General features: G+C 36.2%; 5 protein-coding genes across 5 annotated transcripts; 3 read left to right on the top strand and 2 right to left on the bottom strand.

The window, feature by feature from the left end:
* Window positions 1-5,077: 5,077 nt before the first annotated feature.
* Window positions 5,078-5,863, top strand: LOC18029893 (protein GLUTAMINE DUMPER 2). The gene has a single exon (XM_006413212.2). It carries the CDS (start codon window positions 5,131-5,133, stop codon window positions 5,503-5,505), a length of 375 nt encoding a protein of 124 aa, XP_006413275.1. The 5' UTR covers window positions 5,078-5,130; the 3' UTR covers window positions 5,506-5,863.
* Window positions 5,864-6,679: 816 nt separating this feature from the next.
* Window positions 6,680-9,312, bottom strand: LOC18029892. The gene is made up of 10 exons (XM_006413210.2): window positions 8,868-9,312; window positions 8,726-8,793; window positions 8,508-8,578; window positions 8,170-8,409; window positions 7,889-8,052; window positions 7,760-7,815; window positions 7,612-7,664; window positions 7,391-7,514; window positions 7,103-7,200; window positions 6,680-7,022 (listed from the first exon to the last, which is right to left on the bottom strand). The coding sequence occupies exons 1-10, from the start codon at window positions 9,167-9,169 to the stop codon at window positions 6,951-6,953; spliced, it is 1,248 nt and encodes a 415-aa protein (XP_006413273.1). The 5' UTR covers window positions 9,170-9,312; the 3' UTR covers window positions 6,680-6,950.
* Window positions 9,313-14,792: 5,480 nt separating this feature from the next.
* LOC18029891 (pathogenesis-related protein PR-1) lies at window positions 14,793-15,627 on the top strand. The gene has a single exon (XM_006413209.2). The coding sequence runs from the start codon at window positions 14,844-14,846 to the stop codon at window positions 15,399-15,401; it is 558 nt and encodes a 185-aa protein (XP_006413272.1). The 5' UTR covers window positions 14,793-14,843; the 3' UTR covers window positions 15,402-15,627.
* A 552-nt stretch (window positions 15,628-16,179) lies between these two features.
* LOC18029890 (pathogenesis-related protein PR-1) lies at window positions 16,180-16,962 on the bottom strand. The gene is made up of 2 exons (XM_006413208.2): window positions 16,669-16,962; window positions 16,180-16,541 (listed from the first exon to the last, which is right to left on the bottom strand). Exons 1-2 carry the CDS (start codon window positions 16,928-16,930, stop codon window positions 16,180-16,182), a joined length of 624 nt encoding a protein of 207 aa, XP_006413271.1. The 5' UTR covers window positions 16,931-16,962.
* Window positions 16,963-18,299: 1,337 nt separating this feature from the next.
* On the top strand, window positions 18,300-19,490 carry LOC18029889 (F-box/kelch-repeat protein At3g04660). The gene has a single exon (XM_006413207.2). It carries the CDS (start codon window positions 18,300-18,302, stop codon window positions 19,488-19,490), a length of 1,191 nt encoding a protein of 396 aa, XP_006413270.2.
* Window positions 19,491-21,743: the final 2,253 nt, after the last annotated feature.

Here is a 21,743-nt window from a genome sequence, read left to right as displayed (position 1 = left end):
TTGCTTTTGTATTATAATGACACAGAAAATTGCACATCACCTATAGTCACCCAATCTCTGAACTTTCATTTGTTTGGCCGGTACACACATTGCTAATCAATTTCACTAATATAATTCGATGTGATGGAGTTTCTAGAAACAACCCAATTAGTAGAAGTTACTTGATTATACCTTTCAAAAAAGTTAGCATGGCTAATTAGAGCACTCGAACAAAGTATCCAATGTTTCATAACAAAAAAAAAAGAATCAGGATTCCTTTTTAACTTTTTCATTTATTCTAAAAATGAATATAAAATCGTGGTCATATATTTGAATCACATTAGTATTTTTAAAAGTAATGATATCTTGATAATTTACCATGCATTTACGATTTTACGTTGCGTTAACATGGTATTTATATTTAACTTAGTTTTGTTCAGTTTTGGATCTAACACTGAATTTATTTCAAGGCCCCTTGACGGGTACCAAGAATCAGTGAGCACAGGCCTAAACAGATTTATCTACCAAAAAGAAAAAAACAATGAACCAACACTAATGGACCTTAAGAACTAAGAAATAAGCCCATTTGGACTTCGATCAAATATAATGAATCAAATTGGTGAGGAAAAAGAATAATAATTAAAAAAAAAAAAGCGGTGCAAGAAGTTCCGGATCTTTTGTTCATAGTCTCTCTGAATTCACAACAATCCTATAGCAGCCCAGGTCAGGTCAGGTTAGGTCATGTAGCACTAAAACAAGACCTTTTTAATTTTAACCAATTGAGGCAACCTCAGTTAGGTTAAATAGTGTTATTAGTTACTACCCCTTTGACCAAAAAAAAAAGTTACTACCCCAAACTGAAAATATCTGAATGCACGAATTCTCTCGAGGAAACACCTCTTTCTGGTTAATTATACCATTCCCTGTTTAATCCTCCGGTTCTTTTTTTTCAGCTCCCACATGAATCATGTCATGATTATTGCTCTGTTTATTGATCTTTACTCCTTGGGTCTTCTCACCTCCTTGTCATTCCCACGTTTGTATTAGCTGAAACATCATCAGATATATTCATTTTTTCGTTATATTTGTTTTTTTTTTTTGGTTTGGGTAATAAGTACGTTTCATATACCATCAACTCAATATATATATTATCCTACATTCAATCCATGGCGCATGAGCATGCGTATTGGGTCGTGACTCGTGAGCATGCACATTTGATGAAAAAATGTAACACATTACCATTTTTTGCATGTATGCTACCAAAAGTAAAAGTAAAATTTAATATGAATAAACACATAATGTTATAATTTTAATATGAATAATCACAGTTATTGTACTTTCATCTCTTAAAGTTAAAAGAAAGAATATCCTTTTGTCATCTTTTCTTTTAAGACCATATCTTCTCTTTTTCCTAGCGAGCAAATCTTCATCATTTTATTGTTATTAAAATATTCTTTCTAGACGTTCAATTTTTTAACTGACTAATGGAAGGCATGCAGTAATGATATATATTTGTTCCATTTTAGTAGGTTTTATAATTATAGGTCATCACTGCTCTATAAAACTATACGTGCCTCTGTAACGGTATAGAATATTAATGAATAGTGATGATACTCGTACATACTCTATCCATTTTAATTAGATACCTTTCTCAAATACACTACTTTAAAAAAAAAAAAAAGAGGTTATTTCGATTCTCGCATCAAACGAAAAGTGAGTTTTAAATTTTGATATAGGAAGATAAATATAACACAGTAATTTCGGTTAACATGGCCATCGACGTTACTAATTTTGTTAACGCCCGTTAAATTGAGGGTGTAAGAATACAAGCACGAAGACGCTTCTAAATATTAAACTGAGATCAACGTTTGTTAGTGTGTTTTCTTAGATAACCAAAAATTTCGTGTCTATTAAAAAATACTTAATTTGGTGACATTTTTAGTAGAAATTGTTACATAAAGTAAAGTAAAGTAAAGACGGCAAATATTCTAATTGTTGAAAGAAGAAAAGTATTCTGGTTGTTTACCACGAACAAACATGAAGCACTCATCAATCTTTTCAATAAACCGATTCTAGTTTGCCTAAACCACTCTGGCAGAATAATTCCCGGGAAAAGGAATAGAACTCCAATATTTATATATTGCACTAAATCAGTAATTACTATTTACTACCATTATTCAGCCACATCTCTCTCTCTTCTCTCTTAAAAATCTTTCAGAGAGAGAGCTCAAGTTTTCTTCCGATCTTAATCGGATTAAATAATTCCGACTAAAGTAGATGTTTTTTGTTTGTTTATATTTTCTATTAGTCGGATCTGTTATCTTCCGTTTAACGGATTTCTTTTTCTTTGTTTCTTCTACTTTTGCTTGTTCTAAATGGAAAAATTCCAAACTGTTTTGTGCGTTTTCTCATTTCATCAGTATCTGATTAATTCTTCTCATGCAAAAGAGTAAATTTCTTTGCTAATCCTTAGTGGAGCAAAGGTTCTCTAAAAGTAGAAGAATTGAACTCTTGATATTCAAAGGTTGAAACGCTCAATTCATCTAGCGATAGAGCAAAATGAAGCTTTTCCCTTCCTAAATCTAGTGGTGCTTCAATTATAATTTGTCTTTTTCATCTTTTGATTTATCTACTCATTTTGACCGAGAGTATTACCTCTCTAAAGTCCCCTATAAAAACGCTTTTTCAAAGCAGAGGAAGACAGGTCATGAGACTTGATGAATGGTGATGGCTTTGTGGAGAAGAAGAATTTCTGATTATAGATCAGTAAGGAAGGTATGAAGCGAAGGTACACATCTTGGCGTTAACAGCTTAGTGGCCATGGTGGACGGATGAGTTTCGCCGGCAACTACAACAGTCACCGGTGATAGGTTTCAGTGATGACATCATTTTCTCTTTCTACTGACGCCACGTGGACAAAGCTACTCTCAAAAGCTCACACGTGTTTAGTGAAGCTTTTAACATGTCATATTTGTAGTAAGGTTTAGTTTGCTGGGCTTTTGATGGACTTGTAATCATGTATACCTTTATTTTAAGCCCTGTTGGGCTAAGTTAATGAAAAACGACAAAAAAAACTATTTACTACCATTATTCGAGAAACTAATGGATTCCTAGGTATTTCTTTATTATATATTATCTTCACATGTAACGTGCCTGCCTATATAACGAGAATATTATTTTTTTTGTTAAAAATTTAACGAGAATATGATTCCCTAAGATTCATGCATAAACACAAATCAAATCGGGAATTTTAGTTGGATTAGGGAAACGTTATACGGACTACACACCTAAAGAAAAACTAAACTATAAATACCTAAAACCTTTGGGGTTTGGTAATATAGATAAAGTAGCTAGTAAGTTCGAAACTTTGATACTTTAAAAAAAAAATCATTCGACTTAGGTGATCCCTCTCCAGTGTCCACCACACATTTGTTCCATATCTTATATATAAAAATTGCTCAACTTTCTCCATATGCTTGACACATCAATATTGGAGAAATTGACACATGTCACTTAAATTTTAATTAATAAAAATTTAATATTAAATTTTAAAGCATTTAAAGAATATGAAAAGTTTGTTTTATTAATTAACTTTTAACTAATATGTATATTAATGTTATACAAAAATTTATGTTATAACTAATTAAAAATATTTATAGATATGTATTTAATTTTTATATAACTGTAAATTACTTAATAATATTCAATATATATTTTAAATTATTTTTTAAAAATTATTTATAATAAAATACTAACATGTAACAAATGAAATGATGATTTTATTAATTTAATTTTTTTTATTAATTGACTATTAATTAATATTTATGTAAATGTTTTATGTTATAACTAATTAAAATATTGATGATATTTATTAATTTTAATATAACTCTAAATTATTAAATAATATTTAATATTTCAAATTTTTTTTGAATAAAATATGAACAAGTAAGTAAATAACATGTGATGATTATATTAATTTTTATAAAAGTATAAAAAAAAATTGAAAAAATTGAAAATAAAAACCTGCACGTAATGTGCGGGTATTCACCTAGTATATACAAAATATAATGGAAGAAATGAAAATGATTACCAAAAAAAAGAAAGAAAGAAAATGATAATTAATTTATCTCAATAGATTAATGTAAGAGAGGCAGATTAATTAGGTTCGAATAATAATCTTTCAATATTGTTTGCTTGGATGCTTTAAAAAAGCTTTGCCGTAGAATTTATTTTTTTACTCGACTAAATGATATATTATTGCTAAACATAATAATATTACGTACTAGTGGACACATTAAATAATAGTATAGAAATAGATATTATAAATGATAAATGAAAGAACATAAGAAGAAAAGAGGAAGAATGTGGAAATGGGGAACGTAAGGGAAGTGATTGGAAACTAACAGAATATCAGTTTGTCCTTAGACATGGTGGAAGCTGACGATGAGAACCAAATCCTCCAATTACCCTACTCATTCTATCATTTCATTTTACAACGAGTATATTTTTATGTTTTTATATATTGTCAGAAACTCCACATTAAACGAGATTTTTTAGTAATATATGTATATACGTAACTTAGATTCAAAATACATATCAATTGATTTGAATTTAATAGAATTTACTAGAATAATTAACACAAATTACTAGAATATCCATTGATTTGAATCTAAGTTACGTTTCTTGACAACGAATTTCAATTTTTTTGGTAACTATAAAACATTTTGCTGTTACAATCCAGTACTAGTTTTAAACTAAATATCAGCACATGTAAATCTTCGATTGTTCTGGATTTGAACTTAGAATCTGGTTAATCCTCTTCTTTTTTTTTTTTTTTTGAACTGGTTGAGCTTGATTTTTTGAACCCACAACAAGATTTTTTAAATAATTTTTCACTTTAACCTCAACCCATTATTGGAATTTTAAAGAGTATTAATTAAATCTACCATTAAAATTAAGACTTTATTAAAGTACTAGAGATGGAGACACAGTATACATTCATTCATGTATTGTTTGTTAAACGTCATCAGTTCGTTAAACAAATTCCTTTACTCTCTGCTATAAATGCGCCTCACAAAACACAATCTCTTCTGCCACCAATTTATTAATAAATAAAAAAAAACCATTCATATACTTCACGGTGAGAAACACATGCAGACAATGGAAGGAAGACAATATTACCAAAACGCGGAAGGAAACAATCATAGCTCTTCCATGGTGGTGCCTCACTCGCCGTGGCACTCTCCGGTTCCTTATCTCTTCGGTGGTTTGGCCGCCATGTTGGCTCTCATCGCCTTCTCTCTTCTCATCCTCGCTTGTTCCTACTGGCGACTCTCTGCCTCGCCTGAGAGAGATCTCGAGGCCGGAGATGATGCCAAACCCGACGATGACACTCTCAAGAACAAGCCGGAGAAGTTTCTCGTCATCATGGCCGGCGATGTCAAACCCACTTACCTGGCGACGCCGGCGAATCGGTCTGAACAAAGCTGTACTTGCAGAGATCATATGGAAGATGAGTGTAGTTAGTGATAAGGTGGTGCGGAATAGCACCGGAACTTGAAAACAGAGCAATCATTATGGACTCTGAATTTGTTAACCGGGTCCGACCGGGTCTGGTCATAATTATCCGGACCTTGGAGGAGCAGACGGGGTATTAAAAGTGGGTTTTATTTAATTATTTTTGTCTGACTATACGATGTGTATACAGTTCGTATGGAATTTGGATATTATTTTGAGCATTTTGAATAGATGATTAGCTAGCAACAACTACCAATATTATAGTTGATGCTTAAGTAATTAGTAGTACTTATGAGATGGGAAATATTGAAGGGAACTACTAACTAGCAACAACGGCACGTGCCGAATATTTTGATGTTCTTGATCCTTTGGCCGTTTGGCGTCGCCGTTGCGGCGAGACGAAGTTGTAAATCATTCTCTTTGCACCTTTACTCCCAAATTTCTAATCATATTGATAATAACTATATCATCAAGTTTTTATAAAAGAAAAAAATAGCACCAAAGATACATTTTCTTCTTTTTCGGCATATGCACTTATCTTTATATCATTCACTGAAATGAAGAAGCCCTATGTTATCGTTGGACAAAAAAAATATATTATTATCTTTTGGATGATCAGTACAACGTGAATAGTGAATGACTACAGCGACTAATTGAATGTGTGGCTGTTTTAGTGTGTATAGGGCGATGTTATAAAAAAAAGTGTATATGGGGCAATTGGTCAGTGATTGTGTCATGTGTGTAGGTCATTTCCTTTTCCAATATTTCCTTCTATGTTTATGTGAACATATGAAACAAAAGATCCCAAAAGAATGCATATACAACTGAAAAAGCAACAATAATTGTGAAAAGTCCTATTCGATTGTAAATACTCCTCTATAGTTTGTGTATAGTTTAGTACTTGTATATAGTTTGTTGATGTCAAAAAAGGAAAAGTGACAAGTCCGTATTCAATCTTGTGAAATCATCGGATATGCCAACGAGACATATCAACTAGTAACAAAATGTCTAATGTTATCTAAGAATATCAGGATTAGCGCCAAATCTTATAGAACAAAACAGAATTTGATGTCTCTGACCTCAAAATATAATTCTCTAAACATTTTAAAACTCTCCAAAAATGAGTTCTGGCTGCTAGACCATATTCAAATTTGATAATTCTAAAAGGAGATCTGTTAACAAAGCTCAATCTAAATCAAGAAAATAACTTTTCATACAGGATGGGTTATATAACAAAGAAGGATGAAAAGATTTACAAAGACCGAGTAGATCTGTACAGATTCATCTTTCAAACCGAATAAAATACATTTCAAATAACCATAACGTATCGCATCAAGCATCATACGATATATATAACCAAAAACAAAAAGATGTTTGTAATGCTTGTCCCCATCTTACATTGCTGACTAATTGCAGCGGTTGAAACCCTGGAGTTGGTTGAAAATGTTCAGGGGCTAGAGACAGAAATGATCCATCATGTGGAAGACAACATCTTTACCATCAGAATGTAACCAATATGTCTTCACCTACACATTACAAAACCATTCTGTAAATTTTCTGCTAAAAGAATCACTAATGAGTTTAGAGTGCATATTATAAAACTTGCCTGAATGGTATTATGAGCCACGTATCGTTGCTTGCTATTGTGAAAGCTTACATCTACTCGTTCCCAAGATAGTTGAGCGAGTCCGTGTATCATTTCCTCTATATTCCACAGAAAAAACAACAATAACAGCGTGAAGTTTGTGATGTTACGGATATAAAGAAGACCAATGGGCTTAATTGCTTAAAGATAGTAATGTGAGAATCAACCCACGTCCAGAGAATCTGATAGAGGTATTGTTATATCTAGCAAGTCTCGAAAAAATATAATCAAGTGAAAAATGGAGCAAACCTTCAAGATCAGTGTTTTCATCAGTTACTGCTGTAGAAGTTATCTGGCAACTACCATTGTCCACATTTCCATGTTCTACGTATACAATGTGTGGATAATTTGGATCAGTTGCTAGAAGATTTGGCTGGAAGATGACAATGGATAAGGGTTACTGATAAATTCTTGAGGTCATTACAGATTGTGCATAGAATAAGCTGTAAGTGTAACAAGTAAATGCATACCTTTGGGAGCTCATTTGGACGGCGAATTGAAGACGTCCTCCATCCAACCATGTCTTTGTCCTTAGTTAAGGCAAACATTTAAGTTGAAAGAAATGTGAAAAAACCACTGACAGTTACTTCTAAAAAAAGCTCTTTTAGGGAAGGATACAATCGAAATTGACGTTTGCATATGCCACGCGACGCTTGAAGGCATGTAAAGCTGATCTGTTGAGGTCATAAGAAGAAATGAGTAGTGTAAATCTCACCAATGAAAACACACAGAGGTGGAAGCATTTACATGAACTTTAAGTTATCAGAATCTGTAGCCATCCGGATCAGAAGTGGAGGGTGTCCATCATCGTTGTCCACAAGAAACAAATGCTTTCCAGTCCTCCCAGCAGCTAAGTGTGCAGTTTGGGAAGCTGTTCTTTCAAGAAACGGAAGGCCACAAAGAATTGGAAACTGAACCAAGGAAGACAAGAGTAAGCATGTCACACACTGAAACATATGATCTATAATTTGCAAACCTTACAGAAAAACATCTCGACCTAGACATGCAATCTAAAACATCACATTCACCTGTCTATGTCCCCTTGAACCAAGATGAGGCGTTGCGAAAGTTATAAAGTTCATAGGTTCTAACCCAGCAATTTCGCCGCCTGTCACGCTCTTGGCCTTTGAAGGAGACTCCAAAGAGTTTGCTTCCCCGAGCTGTTCATAGAGCTTCCCTATGGCATATCTAGCAACAAGACCTCCTAATGAATGAGCCACAAATGAAATCTTCCTCAGCCCACTTCTGTTCTTAATAACAGACAAAACCTGCAAAAGATTTCAAGACCAATAATAACAAAATCACCAAGCAAATTAAGCTAATTTCAAGTTGCAGAGAAGAGAAAACAATTGGTGGCAAATAATACCTCACTAGCTAGCCTTTCACCCATCATATCCACACCATCAAATGTCATCGTTGCACTATTACTCTCACTACCTGCTTATGGTATAATTGATCAATTTCATCGATAATTCAACATACTATAATTTTCAGATGCTATCCTGAAATACAGAGTACAATGAAACTATCCAGGACGAAATTTCATAACCACAATCTCTATAGGTTAAAAAGAAAAACACTCACGGTGCACGAGTACTTTGTCCGGGAACTTCTTCACGAACTGCTCCGCCGCATATTTCCAATCCGCCGAACTAAATCATGATCCAAAGCAAAGTCATTAACCCATAATAATATAGTAATCTGAAATTCTTAAAAGTTAATCTACCTTCCAATGATACCGTTCACCATGACGACCAAATGATCCGGTTTCTCTGCAGACTCCATGGCAGCCGCGTCGAACAAATCCTCTCCGCCGCTGTCGATCTCCGTCTTAAGCTCCCTTTTGCTCCGATTCGCCGCAAAACAACCCATTCCAAGGCGGTTCATCCACTCCATTTGATCCGGTTGAGCGCGAAACCGAAGGAATAAACCGAACCGGAACTGGTGTTGACTAGGCAGAAGAAATCGATGTGAAGACGGAATCGAATCGGGGATCGAGATTTGAAATCTGAAGGAGGAGGCGATCATGTGGAAGTAAAGCTTTCTGATTACCGAAGTGACAAGTCGCTCAACTTTCCCGGCGGAGAATCGTTTACATTTGCGGAGGCGCTAAGAAACCGTAACCGTGCCACCTGGAAATGCTTAGTCAAAGTTATACTCAGTCCTGTTTTTTTTTTTTGTTTGGTAGTCTTGTGAGTGTTTTTTTTTTTTTTTATAACTTATTTAAAGATATTTGGTTCATAAATAATAATAGTACCAAGTAAAACATAATATTGTTGTGAAAACTTCTTAGAAACTTTATTAATCACTGGAATGTATATATAGAATACATAGGGAATCTAGGTTAAGTACCATGCCCTAATGGGCCTAATGGGCCGGTATAAGAGTCCATATATGATATGTGTTATAACACTCCCTCTTGGACGAGTGAACCGGGTCAGCTACTCAATCGGGATCTCGATAATGCGTTGGGGAATGTTGCCTCATTAAAACCTTACCAGGAAAAACCCAGTGGGACAAAACCATGGTGAAGGAAAAAGAGTACAACACGCATTACTCCCCCTGATTGTAGCATCACTGCAGATCTCTAAGTCTATACATTCCTATCTGTTTGACGAGCTTCCAGTGTGTTGAAGTAGGCAATGATTTGGTGAAGAGGTCAGCTGAATTCTCACTGGATCGGACCTGCTGAACGCTGAGAGTGCCGTCCTTCTGCCAGTCTGAGGTTGAGAAGAACTTCGGTAGAATGTGCTTCGTCCGATCTCCTTTGATATATCCTTCATTGAGCTGAGCTATGCATGCCGCGTTGTCTTCATACATCATCGTGGGCTGTGTGTCTTCGTCCATACCACAATCTCTGCGGATGTGCTGAGTCATGGAGCGCAGCCAGACGCATTCCCTACTAGCCTCATGAATGGCTAGGATTTCAGCATGGTTTGATGAAGTGGCAGTGAGTGTCTGCTTCATTGATCTCCAAGAGATGGCTGTTTCTCCATGCGTAAAAACGTAGCCAGTTTGAGACTTGGCAGTGTGCGGATCTGATAGATATCCTGCATCGGCGAAGCCGACTAACCCATCTTTATTTTGGTTAGTATAGAAGAGTCCTAAGTCTTGAGTACCTCGAAGGTATCTTAGGAGATGTTTTATACCGTTCCAGTGCCTCTGAGTTGGGGATGAACTATATCGAGCGAGGAGGTTCACGGCGAAACATATGTCTGGTCTAGTGTGACTAGCCAGGTACATTAACGCTCCTACAGCACTGAGGTATGGCTTTTCAGGACCAAGGATTTCTTCATCATCCTTTTTGGGACCAAGAGGGTCATCACTTAAGCTTCTAACTACCATTGGGCTGGTCAATGGGTGAGCTTGGTCCATATTAAATCGCTTGAGTACCTTTTCGATATAAGCCGATTGATGCACAAGGATTCCTCCTTTGATGTACTCAAGTTGTAATCCCAAACAGTACTTTGTTTTGCCTAGGTCTTTCATTTCGAATTCTGCTTTTAAGCAGTCGACTGTTTGGGAGATCTCACCAGATGTTCCGAGGATGTTTAGATCATCCACGTATACTGCTGATTACAAATCCTTTGTTTGAGTACTTCTTGATGAAGATGCATGGACTGATGGGGTCATTTTGGTAGCCTTCTTTGATGAGGTAATCGCTGAGGCGGTTGTACCACATACGCCCACTTTGTTTCAGTCCATACAAGGATTTGTTCAGCCTGATGCAGTATTGATCTCGAGATGCATTTTTGTCTTTTAGTTCAATGCCATCTGGGAGTCTCATATATATTTCGTTGTCCAGGGGCCCATAGAGATATGCGGTTACAACATCCATTAACCGCAGATCAAGATTTTCTCTTATGGCCAGACTTATGAGGAATCGGAATGTTGTTGCATCCACCACTGGAGAATAAGTCTCCTCATAATCGATTCCGGGTCTCTGTGAGAATCCTTGTGCTACAAGCCGTGCTTTGTATCGAACGACTTCACCGAGTTCGTTCCTTTTGCGCACAAAGACCCATTTGTGGCCCACTGGCTTGATGTGTGATGGGGTCCGGATGATCGGACCGAACACGTTTCTGAGTTTGAGACTCTTTAACTCCACGTTTATGGCTTCTTTCCATTTTAGCCAATCTGTTCGATGTGTACACTGTGTTATTGACGTGGGTTCTAGATCCTCTTGCGTGAGCGCAACATCAAGTGCTACTTTGTATGCAAAGAGTGCATTTAAGTCGACTTTTTTTCGATTCCATTGTATTCCGGACATATTGTAATTGATGGAGATCTCATTGTTATCTTCTGAACCTGGAGATTCGGCGTCCCGAACTTCCATTGAGGGTTTATTAGATTGAGTCTCAGCCGCGGCTATGTCTGATATTGCAGGAATCCCGGTTTCGGTTATTGCACCTTTCTTTGATTTCCGGGGATTCTTATCTTTGGAACCGAGAGGTCTGCCCCGTTTGAGACGTGGTGCAGACTCTGTAGCAACTTGGGTCTGTCCCGTTGGGACAGCTATTCGTACTGGTGCATTACAAGCTGGGATGTACGATTTGGTTACTTTGGTCGGGTCAGCAAAGGAATCTGGCAATTGATTAGCTAGCTTTTGATAATGAATAATCTTTTGGATCTCTGAATCACATTCTAGAGTCCGAGGATCTTGCCAATTTAATGATGTTTGATTCCATGAAAGATCTTTGACCAGCTTGTTTGTCTCACCACCTAAAGAGGGATATACCGATTCATCGAATTGGCAATCCGCATATCTGGCCTTGAAGAGATCTCCAGTGGTTGGCTCGAGATATCTTATGATGGTGGGAGAGTCAAAACCAACATATATTCCCATCCTTCTTTGAGGTCCCATTTTGGTTCGATGTGGTGGAGCAATGGGTACATATACTGAACACCCAAATGTTTTGAGATGGGAGATGTCTAGCTCATGACCCGAGAGTAGTTGGGATGGGGAATATTTGTGTTCACTAGATGGCCGGATGCGTATGAGTTCAGCAGCATGTAATACTGCATGTCCCCATGCTGAGGCCGGGAGCTTTGATCTCATGAGTAATGGTCGGGCTATCCATTGAATGCGTTTAATGAATGATTCAGCCAATCCATTTTGAGTATGGACATGTGCTACAGGATGTTCCACGGTTACCCCCATGGCCATACAGTAGTCATTAAACGCTTGTGAGGTAAATTCACCAGCATTGTCAAGGCGGATAGTCTTTAGTGGGAAGTCAGGGAAATGGGCCCGCAATTTTATGATTTGGGCCAAGAACCTAGCGAAGGCTTGGTTCCGAGAGGACAAGAGACAAACATATGACCAACGGGTCGATGCGTATATAAGGACCATGAAGTACCGGAATGGTCCGGAAGATGGATGTATAGGTCCACAGATATCGCCCTGGATTCTTTCTAGGAAATGAAGTGTTTGTTTAGAGATTTTAACTGGTGAAGGCCGAGTGATCAATTTGCCTTGAGAACAAGCTGTGCACATGAGGTGTTGAGGATAAGCTCGGTTTTCTTTGAGGGTATGCCCTTGAGAGTTTTGAATTAGTTTACGCATCATATTTGCACCGGGATGACCGAGCCGGTCGTGCCAAATAGTATAATCAGTAAACCGGGCTTTGAGAGTGGTATTAGCTTCAATCATACTGACTTTAGCATGGTAAAGTCCAGTAGAGAGCGCGGGTATGGTTTCGAGGATTTGTTTATGGCCGTCTACGGTTTTAGTGACTAGGAGGGATTCTTTGTTCCCTTGACCTTGGGTTTCTATGTGGAAACCATTCTGTCTTATATCCTTGAAGCTCAGAAGATTTCTCTTCGAACTAGGAGAATATAGAGCATCTGGTATTTCAAGTTGTGTGCCATTTGATAGCAACACATAGGCATGGCCATATCCTTCGATAAGGTTTGAGGGGCCCGCGATGGTGCTAATATTTGCGGTTTGATAGGTTAGGTTTATGAAGTAACTTTTGTTTCTTAAGATAGTGTGGCTGGATCCACTATCTACGACTATGGTTTCCATTTGCTGGTGTGCTTTTCCACCTTTGGATTTCTGACAGGCTAATGAAACTGGGAGCTAATAGACCTCAGTTAGCCGCTACAAATTACAAGGATTGATCACCAAAACTGGAGAAGCTGCTGGTTGAAGAAGGAAAAACTCGGATCTGGTTTTTTTTTTTCGGTTGATCGTCGTGTACTGTAAGTGTGCGTGAGGGCGCGTCCGACTTTGGATCGACAAACGGTTTTCACCAGTAGATTCGTCTCGTCGAGGGCTTTGATTTGATATGTAGATCGTCTTCTGGTTCCTCACGGTTTGGAAGATATGCGTCTTTTAAGTTTCGACTTGCTTTTAGGGTTTTGGTGGTGGCCGGATTTATTAGGGTTTTTCGCTCAGAGAGTCTTATCGTGCTGATAACGTGTTGTGAAAACTTCTTAGAAACTTTATTAATCACTGGAATGTATATATAGAATACATAGGGAATCTAGGTTAAGTACAATGCCCTAATGGGCCTAATGGGCCGGTATAAGAGTCCATATATAATATGTGTTATAACAAATCTAATATTAATGATTTGGTATGGTTTTAATTTTCGGTGTGTTTTTAAATTTAATCAAAATTGTTTTCTCTCAAATAAATTTAGGATTTAGATCAATTTTTAAAAAATTTAGATTAGGTTCATTATTGACGTCAATTATAAGTATTTTGACGTCAATTACGGACATAATATTTAACGTCGATTACAACAGACACAATTGACATATTCCAGAAACAATTTTTTTTAAAAAGAGAGAAGTAAATGCACACATGTCATCATCACATATTTTTAAGTATTTGTAGACAATGACACTGAATAAAGTAAAATACGAATGAAAAGACTATGTAAAACGTGATTGCAAAAACAAATGCCGATGATTATAGGCCAAACCAAGAAGTCTCTAAAGAAGAATGAACGTATAAAAGTTTAAGAAATCGCTTGAAGAGGGGCTTGACTGAAAACTTGACCTACTCAAATTAAGATGTGACATAAGTTTAATACTCATATAGCTAATATGTGTGCTTAGAGATTTGGGAAAACATGTCGATTGGTCTAATTACAAGCAGAGATCAACTGAACAAAGGCAATTTGACCGTAGAATGTTCACTTTCACCTCTATTGCAGTGAAATGTGTGATATAAAATATAGACTGATAAAGTGAACACACACACACACAAAAAAAAACAAATATAGACGTGTAGATTCATATAGTTCTCACTGAAATAATGTAGTGACTTGTGAGTGCAAAAATAGGCTGGCATGTTGACATACTAAAGTGTTTAAGTTCAAGTGACAACCCATCATTACCCTTTATCCAATACGGACAACATTAACGTTCACGGGACAACACATACATAACACAATCATATCATCTACATTATCATATCCCTCTCCAATAATATATACAACCCATATTTATCCTCAACTCAAATATCTTTTTTTTCCCCCAAATTTACAATCATTACATCGGTTATCCACGTTACGCGGTTGAAAAATAGACAGACCCGCTAAAAAAAAACTCAAATTTGTATCCATACAATTCCAAAACAAATTTATCTTTTCCTTTTATGTTTCCTCTATATTTAAATACCACACTTGAACCTCTGAAAACCATTAGCACCCAAAAGACAATAAAATCTCCAAAAAAAAAAAAGAAGAGGATGAACTCATCCTATTTACGAGTAATATTACTCTTAGGTGCCATAAATCTCTTCGTTTCTATATCAACAACCAAAGCTGCAACACTCGGTCAAATATTCCAAATCTGTAAGAATTTGTGTCCGGGATGTGACCACGATTCGTTACAGTTCTTGTTCCGACACAACTTGGTCCGGGCCGCAAGATTCGAACCTCCTTTGATATGGGACCGCAGACTCCAGAACTACGCTCAAAACTGGGCTAATCAAAGAAGGTCGGATTGTGCTTTGAGACACTCTTTCCAAAACGGAGAGTTTACCCTCGGCGAGAACATCTACTGGGGATACGGCGCCAACTGGTCTCCGGCCGATGCAGTGGTTGCGTGGGCCAGTGAGAAGAGGTTTTATCATTACGGCTCTAACACGTGCGACCCTGGGCAGATGTGTGGCCATTACACACAGATCGTGTGGAAGAACACGAGGAGGGTCGGATGCGCACGTGTGGTGTGCAACAATGGTGGGATCTTCATGACTTGTAACTATGATCCTCCTGGTAACTACATCGGCCAGAAACCTTATTGATCCATCATTCATCTACTATATATAATTCTCGTTGATCTTATTTTTAGAAGTTGTTATGACTTTTAAAGGAAGTTAGGTGGATGTATTGTTGTGTATTTTACTAGAAAAATAGATGTTTTGTGGGGATTGTGATACTGGTTATTTTACATGATGGTTGTAATTGCATTTACGGTTATTTATATATATCCGTAAGAATGCCCAACATACAAAAATTTATGAAAGATAATATGGTTTTTAGATATTCCAAATCGGTTAAAAAATTGGTTTGTGTTTAAATTTCATTTATCTCCTACATGTTTCTTTTGATGCCCGTTTACATTCACAATCTTCCGGTCCTTTGCTTCCTCAGTCCTCTAATGATACCTAATATATAAAAGCTTTCCTATGAAATAATCAAATCTTTATTCAATAGATGATTAATTTTTCTGGTCAATTATCGTAGTTGTGTCAATCTATCCGAGAATGAGTGCCACATATTAATTTGGGATGATTTACATAGGCCAATAAATTGTATGTAGTATTTGATCTAGAAATTGAATGGAACTATGGAATGTCTTTGTATACCATGAAAATATATAATTTGTGGACTTGGCCATTACAAAATTAATAAAAGTAGGAACAACAAAATGCTCTTAAAATCACCAACATAAGATTTATACGTTGATAAATAAGATCCATACGTTGATAAATTTTAAGAGAAATTAAAATCACGAAGAACTAAAATATTGATTAAGAAATCACCAACGACTTTATTATAAAACCAAAGTGTTAGACAAAGTTAGTAAGGATTCTCTCCAACGTAGTTACCCGGTGGGTCGTAGTTGCAAGTGATGAAAACTCCTGCACCATTCTCGCAGACAACTCGAGCGCAACCTAGCCTCTTGGTGTCGCGCCACACAATCTGAGTGTAGTGACCGCACATACCGCCTTCACATGTGTTGGTCATGTAATTGTAGGACTTAGCCTCCACGGTCCATGACTCCACTGCGAAAGTTGGTGTCCAGTCGGAGCCACTTCCCCAAAATAAGTTCTCACCGTATGGACCGGTCGAGTGGGTTAGGGAGCAGTCATACCGCCTCTGGTCAGCCCACCATGTTGCATAGCTCGCGATCTTGTCGTCCCACACCAATGGAGACAAACCTGCATGGGGTAAAATTAGTCAAATGATTAACACTACGAATACTTTAATTTTATTCCACACATAATAACTTTATATCATAAAAAATGGCCGTCTGTGATGTTTTATTTATTATATGAAAATAAAAACCTAAGCTGGTCCGAACAGAGTTATGCGGATCAAGAAATTGATGTTCAAACGAGCCCGTCGGTGGCTGGTAGGTAGGATGAGGATGATAGACGATAGGTTTGGGGCTGGGACTTGGGAGCGGCTTCGGATTTGCAACATAGGGAGGAGGGCTCGCGAGTGTAGGTAGCCGTGGACGGTAATAGTCTGCGTTCACGGCCTGGATGGCTACCAAGAGAAGGGCAGCTGCGAAGACTATGCCTAGGGTTGATGTTGTGGTCGCCATTTCTTTGGTGGAGTGGCTACAAAGATTTTCTTTTGGATGGTGGTATGGGGTGATTATATATATATATATATATATATATATATATATATATATGTTTTTATTACGTGATTGTTAATTATGACTAGTGCAATTTGAGAATGTCAACTAGAAGTGGCTTACATGTTCGATTATGGTTACCACTATATGTTTCGCTTTCTCGAGTTTAATTAGCATCTAGATATTCTCTAATCATGCAACTGGGTATTTTTATTATTCCATGTATATTTTGGCGTCAGATTTTCAAGCTGAGGCAGTGTCTAGACCATCTTAATGGCCATGCTTTCGATCATTCACAAGTTTTTGTGGTGGTTTCCATCTTCCACCTGTCCCAATCAAAATGCGCCTTTTGTCTTCAGTCTGTACCAAACCCATCCTCCGAACCCACCCTTCCTCTCTTACCCTCTCTGCTCTTACTATATATATATATATACAACCAATTCAACCTCACCAGATAAAACCAAAAATATCTAGACTCAAAACTATATTTTATAAAAGAAAGGCTCCCATGTCCGTAGAACACATAGAAACATTAAATACAAAAAGCAGATAAATAAAGGTCTGACCTGATTGAATAATTTACGAAAAACAAAGATTAACGAGAGTAAAAAATGAAAACAAACAATCCCATTAAGACTACTACTTAAATCAGTTTCTGATAATCAGTGGACCAACTCCTTAATCTACATCAGCAAAAGTTTTTCTACATGATCCAAGAAGGTTTGAACAAAAGGACGTGGTCGTCCAACCTCTAACAATGAATCAACAACAATTTTTTTAATTTTTATTTTATATATTGTTAGATAGCGATAGTATTTTCATTTTTATTTGTTTCATTTATTTATTTATTTTGGTTTGCTTCTAGGCGGTGAAGTTGTTTAGTTTTCTTATTATTTTCAAAAACTCAATCTCAACGAGAAACATGATGTAACAAAAATATTTTTTAAAAATTTTAATTTAACATTATATTCAAAACAAAATAGCGATATAGTATTTCATTTTGTTGTAATTAGTGAACATCATTTTCTGAAAGCAAATGTACTTAAAACCGATAAAATTTTTGTTTTTAATTCGACGATAGTTCTTACGAATCATATAACACGTTACACCAAATTGCTGAACCAATTGAGATTATTTATGAAATAATAAAACGAAATAAAAATTGAAGAGGAGTATTTATGTCAACGTGTGATTTTTCAACACACTACAAAGGAAGGGTTTTAAAAGTCTATATATTCCAGCCCCATGGAAAGAAATTAGGGTTTTCGTTTGTAAAGAAATTAGGGTTTGAGAGGAAAAAAAAAAGAGAGGGGGAGAGGAATCACTAACCAGCATGAAAAGGGTGGTTCGAAAGAAGGAGGCGATCAGGAACAACAGTTCTCAGTATCTTATGAAGTCAAAGGAAAGAGATGATAAAGACTTCATTTCTCTTCCCGTGGAGCTGATAATAGAGATTCTTACGAAACTACCTCCGAGATCGTTGTCCAAGCTCATCTGCGTTTCAAAACTCTGGTCATCTATAATCCAAGGGAAGTATTTCACTGACTTGTACCTCACTCGATCTTCCACTCGGCCGCGTCTTCTTTTCCATCGCTACTGTTTTGACACGAGGCTCTCTCACTATTCCTCTCTGGAGAATCCTTCTTTTGTTCATAGTATTACTCTTCCAGGGTATCAAATTTCACCACCAGTCCGTGGCTTGATCTGTTGTAGAGATCATGATTCTAATGCGGCCATTGGCAATCCTAGCACGGGTCAGTTCTTAACTTTACCTAAAGTCGAAAGATCGTGGCTCAATGGAATCTTTCTTGGATATGATCCGGTTGATGATCTATACAAAGTCCTTTCCATGATTGTTGTACTTCAAGATAAACATGGATATCAAGGTCAAAGGTGTCAAGTCCTCACTTTAGGAGCTCAAGAATCGTGGAGAACGATCGAATGTAAGTATCCCTATTACGCTTTAACTCAAGGTATATGTCAGAATGGGGTTATTTATTATGGAGCTTGCCCCGACATTGGCGACAGATATGTACTAGTGAGCTTTGATTTGAGACTTGAAGAGTTTAGTCTTATTACATTACCAGAAGGTGTCCACGTTAGTGGATATCCTCCTGAGTCTGATTTGGTGAGCTACAACGGAAAAATCGCCTTAGCAAATCATTCACCTAGTCCTAAATTCGACTTGTGGGTTCTGATGGATGTCAACAAACAAGAGTGGACACAAATTTCTTTCGTGGTTCCTTGTTGGGAAGATTCAGAAGGGAATGCCAAATTTCGTTTCAATGTTTTACGTTGGCCTTGGGAAGACAAAATGCGTTGCAGGGGTACTATTAGTACAGGCGAGCTAATAATTGAACCACGCGATAACCCCTACCAGTTTTCTCTTCTCTATTACAATCCCAAAGAAGACAAGGCTAGAAGAGTTGACCTTGAAAGAAGTGGAGATCGCTGTATTCATAGGATAACCTTCCTGGATCATATAGAGAGTCCTATGTTTCTTCCAAGGAAGTTTATCAGTTGATGACTAGTAGTGGCTGGTGGTTACCTATATTAATCTTATTGTTCAGTCTCTTTAAGATCCCACAAAGTATTACTCTTAAGATGAGTCCTTTTAGTACTTTCTTAAGATGAGCCTAAAGATGAATCGTTTATTGGAATGGAAATATTTGACCAGTCTTTTAATACTTTCTTATCTCGTTAATTTTTCTATAGGAATTGCAAATTAATAGCAATAAACAACTGGGTAATCAATGAAAGTTTAGTATTTATTGCAAACAAAGTTAACTTGCTTCCTACTCTCTCATATTATGAATTTTACAATTCATTAGTTTAAAAGTTGAACAATACCTACAGCCTTCAAAAGTTGATGAAACAGAGTTTTTTTTTTCTAGTAAACTAGAAAACTATGTTTTATGAAAAAGGCTCCCACGGCCATAGTAGAAACATCAAATACAAAAATCAGATACAAAAAGCAGATAAATAAAGGTCTGACTGTATTGATTATTTATACCAAAAACAAAGATCAACGACCGTAAACTGAAAACAAACAATCCAATCAAGATAACTTGAATCAGTTTCTTATATTCGTGGACCAACTCCTTAATCTACATCAGCAAATGGTCGTCCAACCACTCTCTCAACCTTCAATTTTGTTTTTTTTTTTTGGATAGATTTTGTGCGAGACTCCACGGGTGGGTTGCAAAGTACATGATCTACAGTTACTGTACGGACGCTAAGAGGTTCCCATGAGGTCTTTCACAAGAGTGCCTAGCTGCTTAAAGCTTACAAACAAAAAATCCAAAACCTTTTAAGAAAAAGAAAAAAAAACCAGAATCCTTCAAATAGATGCTTTAGCCGAGAGACTCATGGAGGTCTCTTATTAATTATTATATTAATAAAATTAAATTAAGAGATCCACAAAAAGATTTATGTTCTTTTTTATGTTTATCAAAAAGATCCATGTGTGAGGTTTGTTTTTCTCCGAGAAACTTCCAAAGCCACAAACATTTTTAGTTGATAATTTTCCACCCAATCAGAAACCTTCACCTATCCATTAAAAGACGTCTCCTACTGTCATGAAATAACATACGTTTCTAAAAAAAATTGAGTTTTTTTTTTTCGGGCTTAAAACACTTAACAAACCACCCCTGATATTCATGCTCTAAAACCCTTGAAAGCCTCCAGGGCATGACCATGGGGCCTCGTTACAAGCTTCTTAACAATAGAATTGTTGTATCCACTGGGATATAGCTTGTGCTTAGACTAACGTGTACACCTCATATTCATATCAAATATAATAAGGTGGGCGTATTTTTCCTGGTGAGAATTTTAATTTATTCTACTTTGAATGATTTTTTTTTCTTCTTAGTTCTTAATAGTACATTTCTCCACTGATAATATCTCGTGATATAGCATATGGATCCTCGTTAATTATAAAATGTATTTCCTTTAAATATAAGAGACAATTTGCTAGAAATTCTACATTCTGGTCAAAATTAAGTTTTTTTTTTTTTTTTCCCTAGTCAAAATTAAGTAAATGAGAAAAACAGTAAATTGATAAAACAGTTGTCGAACACTTTGAAAGTGTTATTACTTTTTAACCCCTCTTTCTTTTGTTAAGAGTCTTTTTCCCGTATGGAGTTTCTCTTTCATCATTTTTATTTCGTTAACATATAAATTATACAACTACATAACTTATTATCATACTACATACTTTATTAATATGATAAATGTTATGTTATCTTACTAATACTAAGTTTACATCAATAAAAGATATGTTATCTTGCTAACACTAAATTTGTATTCGTTAATAATATATTTAACGTTTCTAATATACTATTTTTATCCGTTAACAATTTATTTATCATCTCTAACATAATATTTGTATTCGCTAACATGTTATTTATTTTCAAAACATTGAAACTTAGTTAGAGGTAAGACATTGGCAGATATTTACGTTTTAGAGCAAATACATTTGCAGCTATCTAGGTTACTTTAAAGTATGATATTAATTTGTTTAACGCGATACAAATAAATTTAACATGTTAACAACTTATATATTGCACTAAAACATCTGCCTAGAATCAATGTCCATGGCGACGAAAGAGAAATCGTCGACGACTTCTTGAATCAGTGCCATCTCTAATTCAAGATTCTCGTTCCACACCTCGCAGATTTGTATCGAGTCGTCCTCTGGAAACATTGTCATGATTTGTGATGAATCTTGACAGATCTAGAGCAAAATTCGATCCGGTTTGCAGAACTTAAAAAAATC

The sequence above is a fragment of the Eutrema salsugineum genome, unplaced genomic scaffold (genome assembly GCF_000478725.1).
Source record: "Eutrema salsugineum unplaced genomic scaffold, Eutsalg1_0 scaffold_1, whole genome shotgun sequence".
NCBI lineage: Eukaryota > Viridiplantae > Streptophyta > Magnoliopsida > Brassicales > Brassicaceae > Eutrema > Eutrema salsugineum.
Note: the sequence above shows the minus strand (reverse complement) of the source record. Positions and strands in the feature narration are given on the sequence as shown.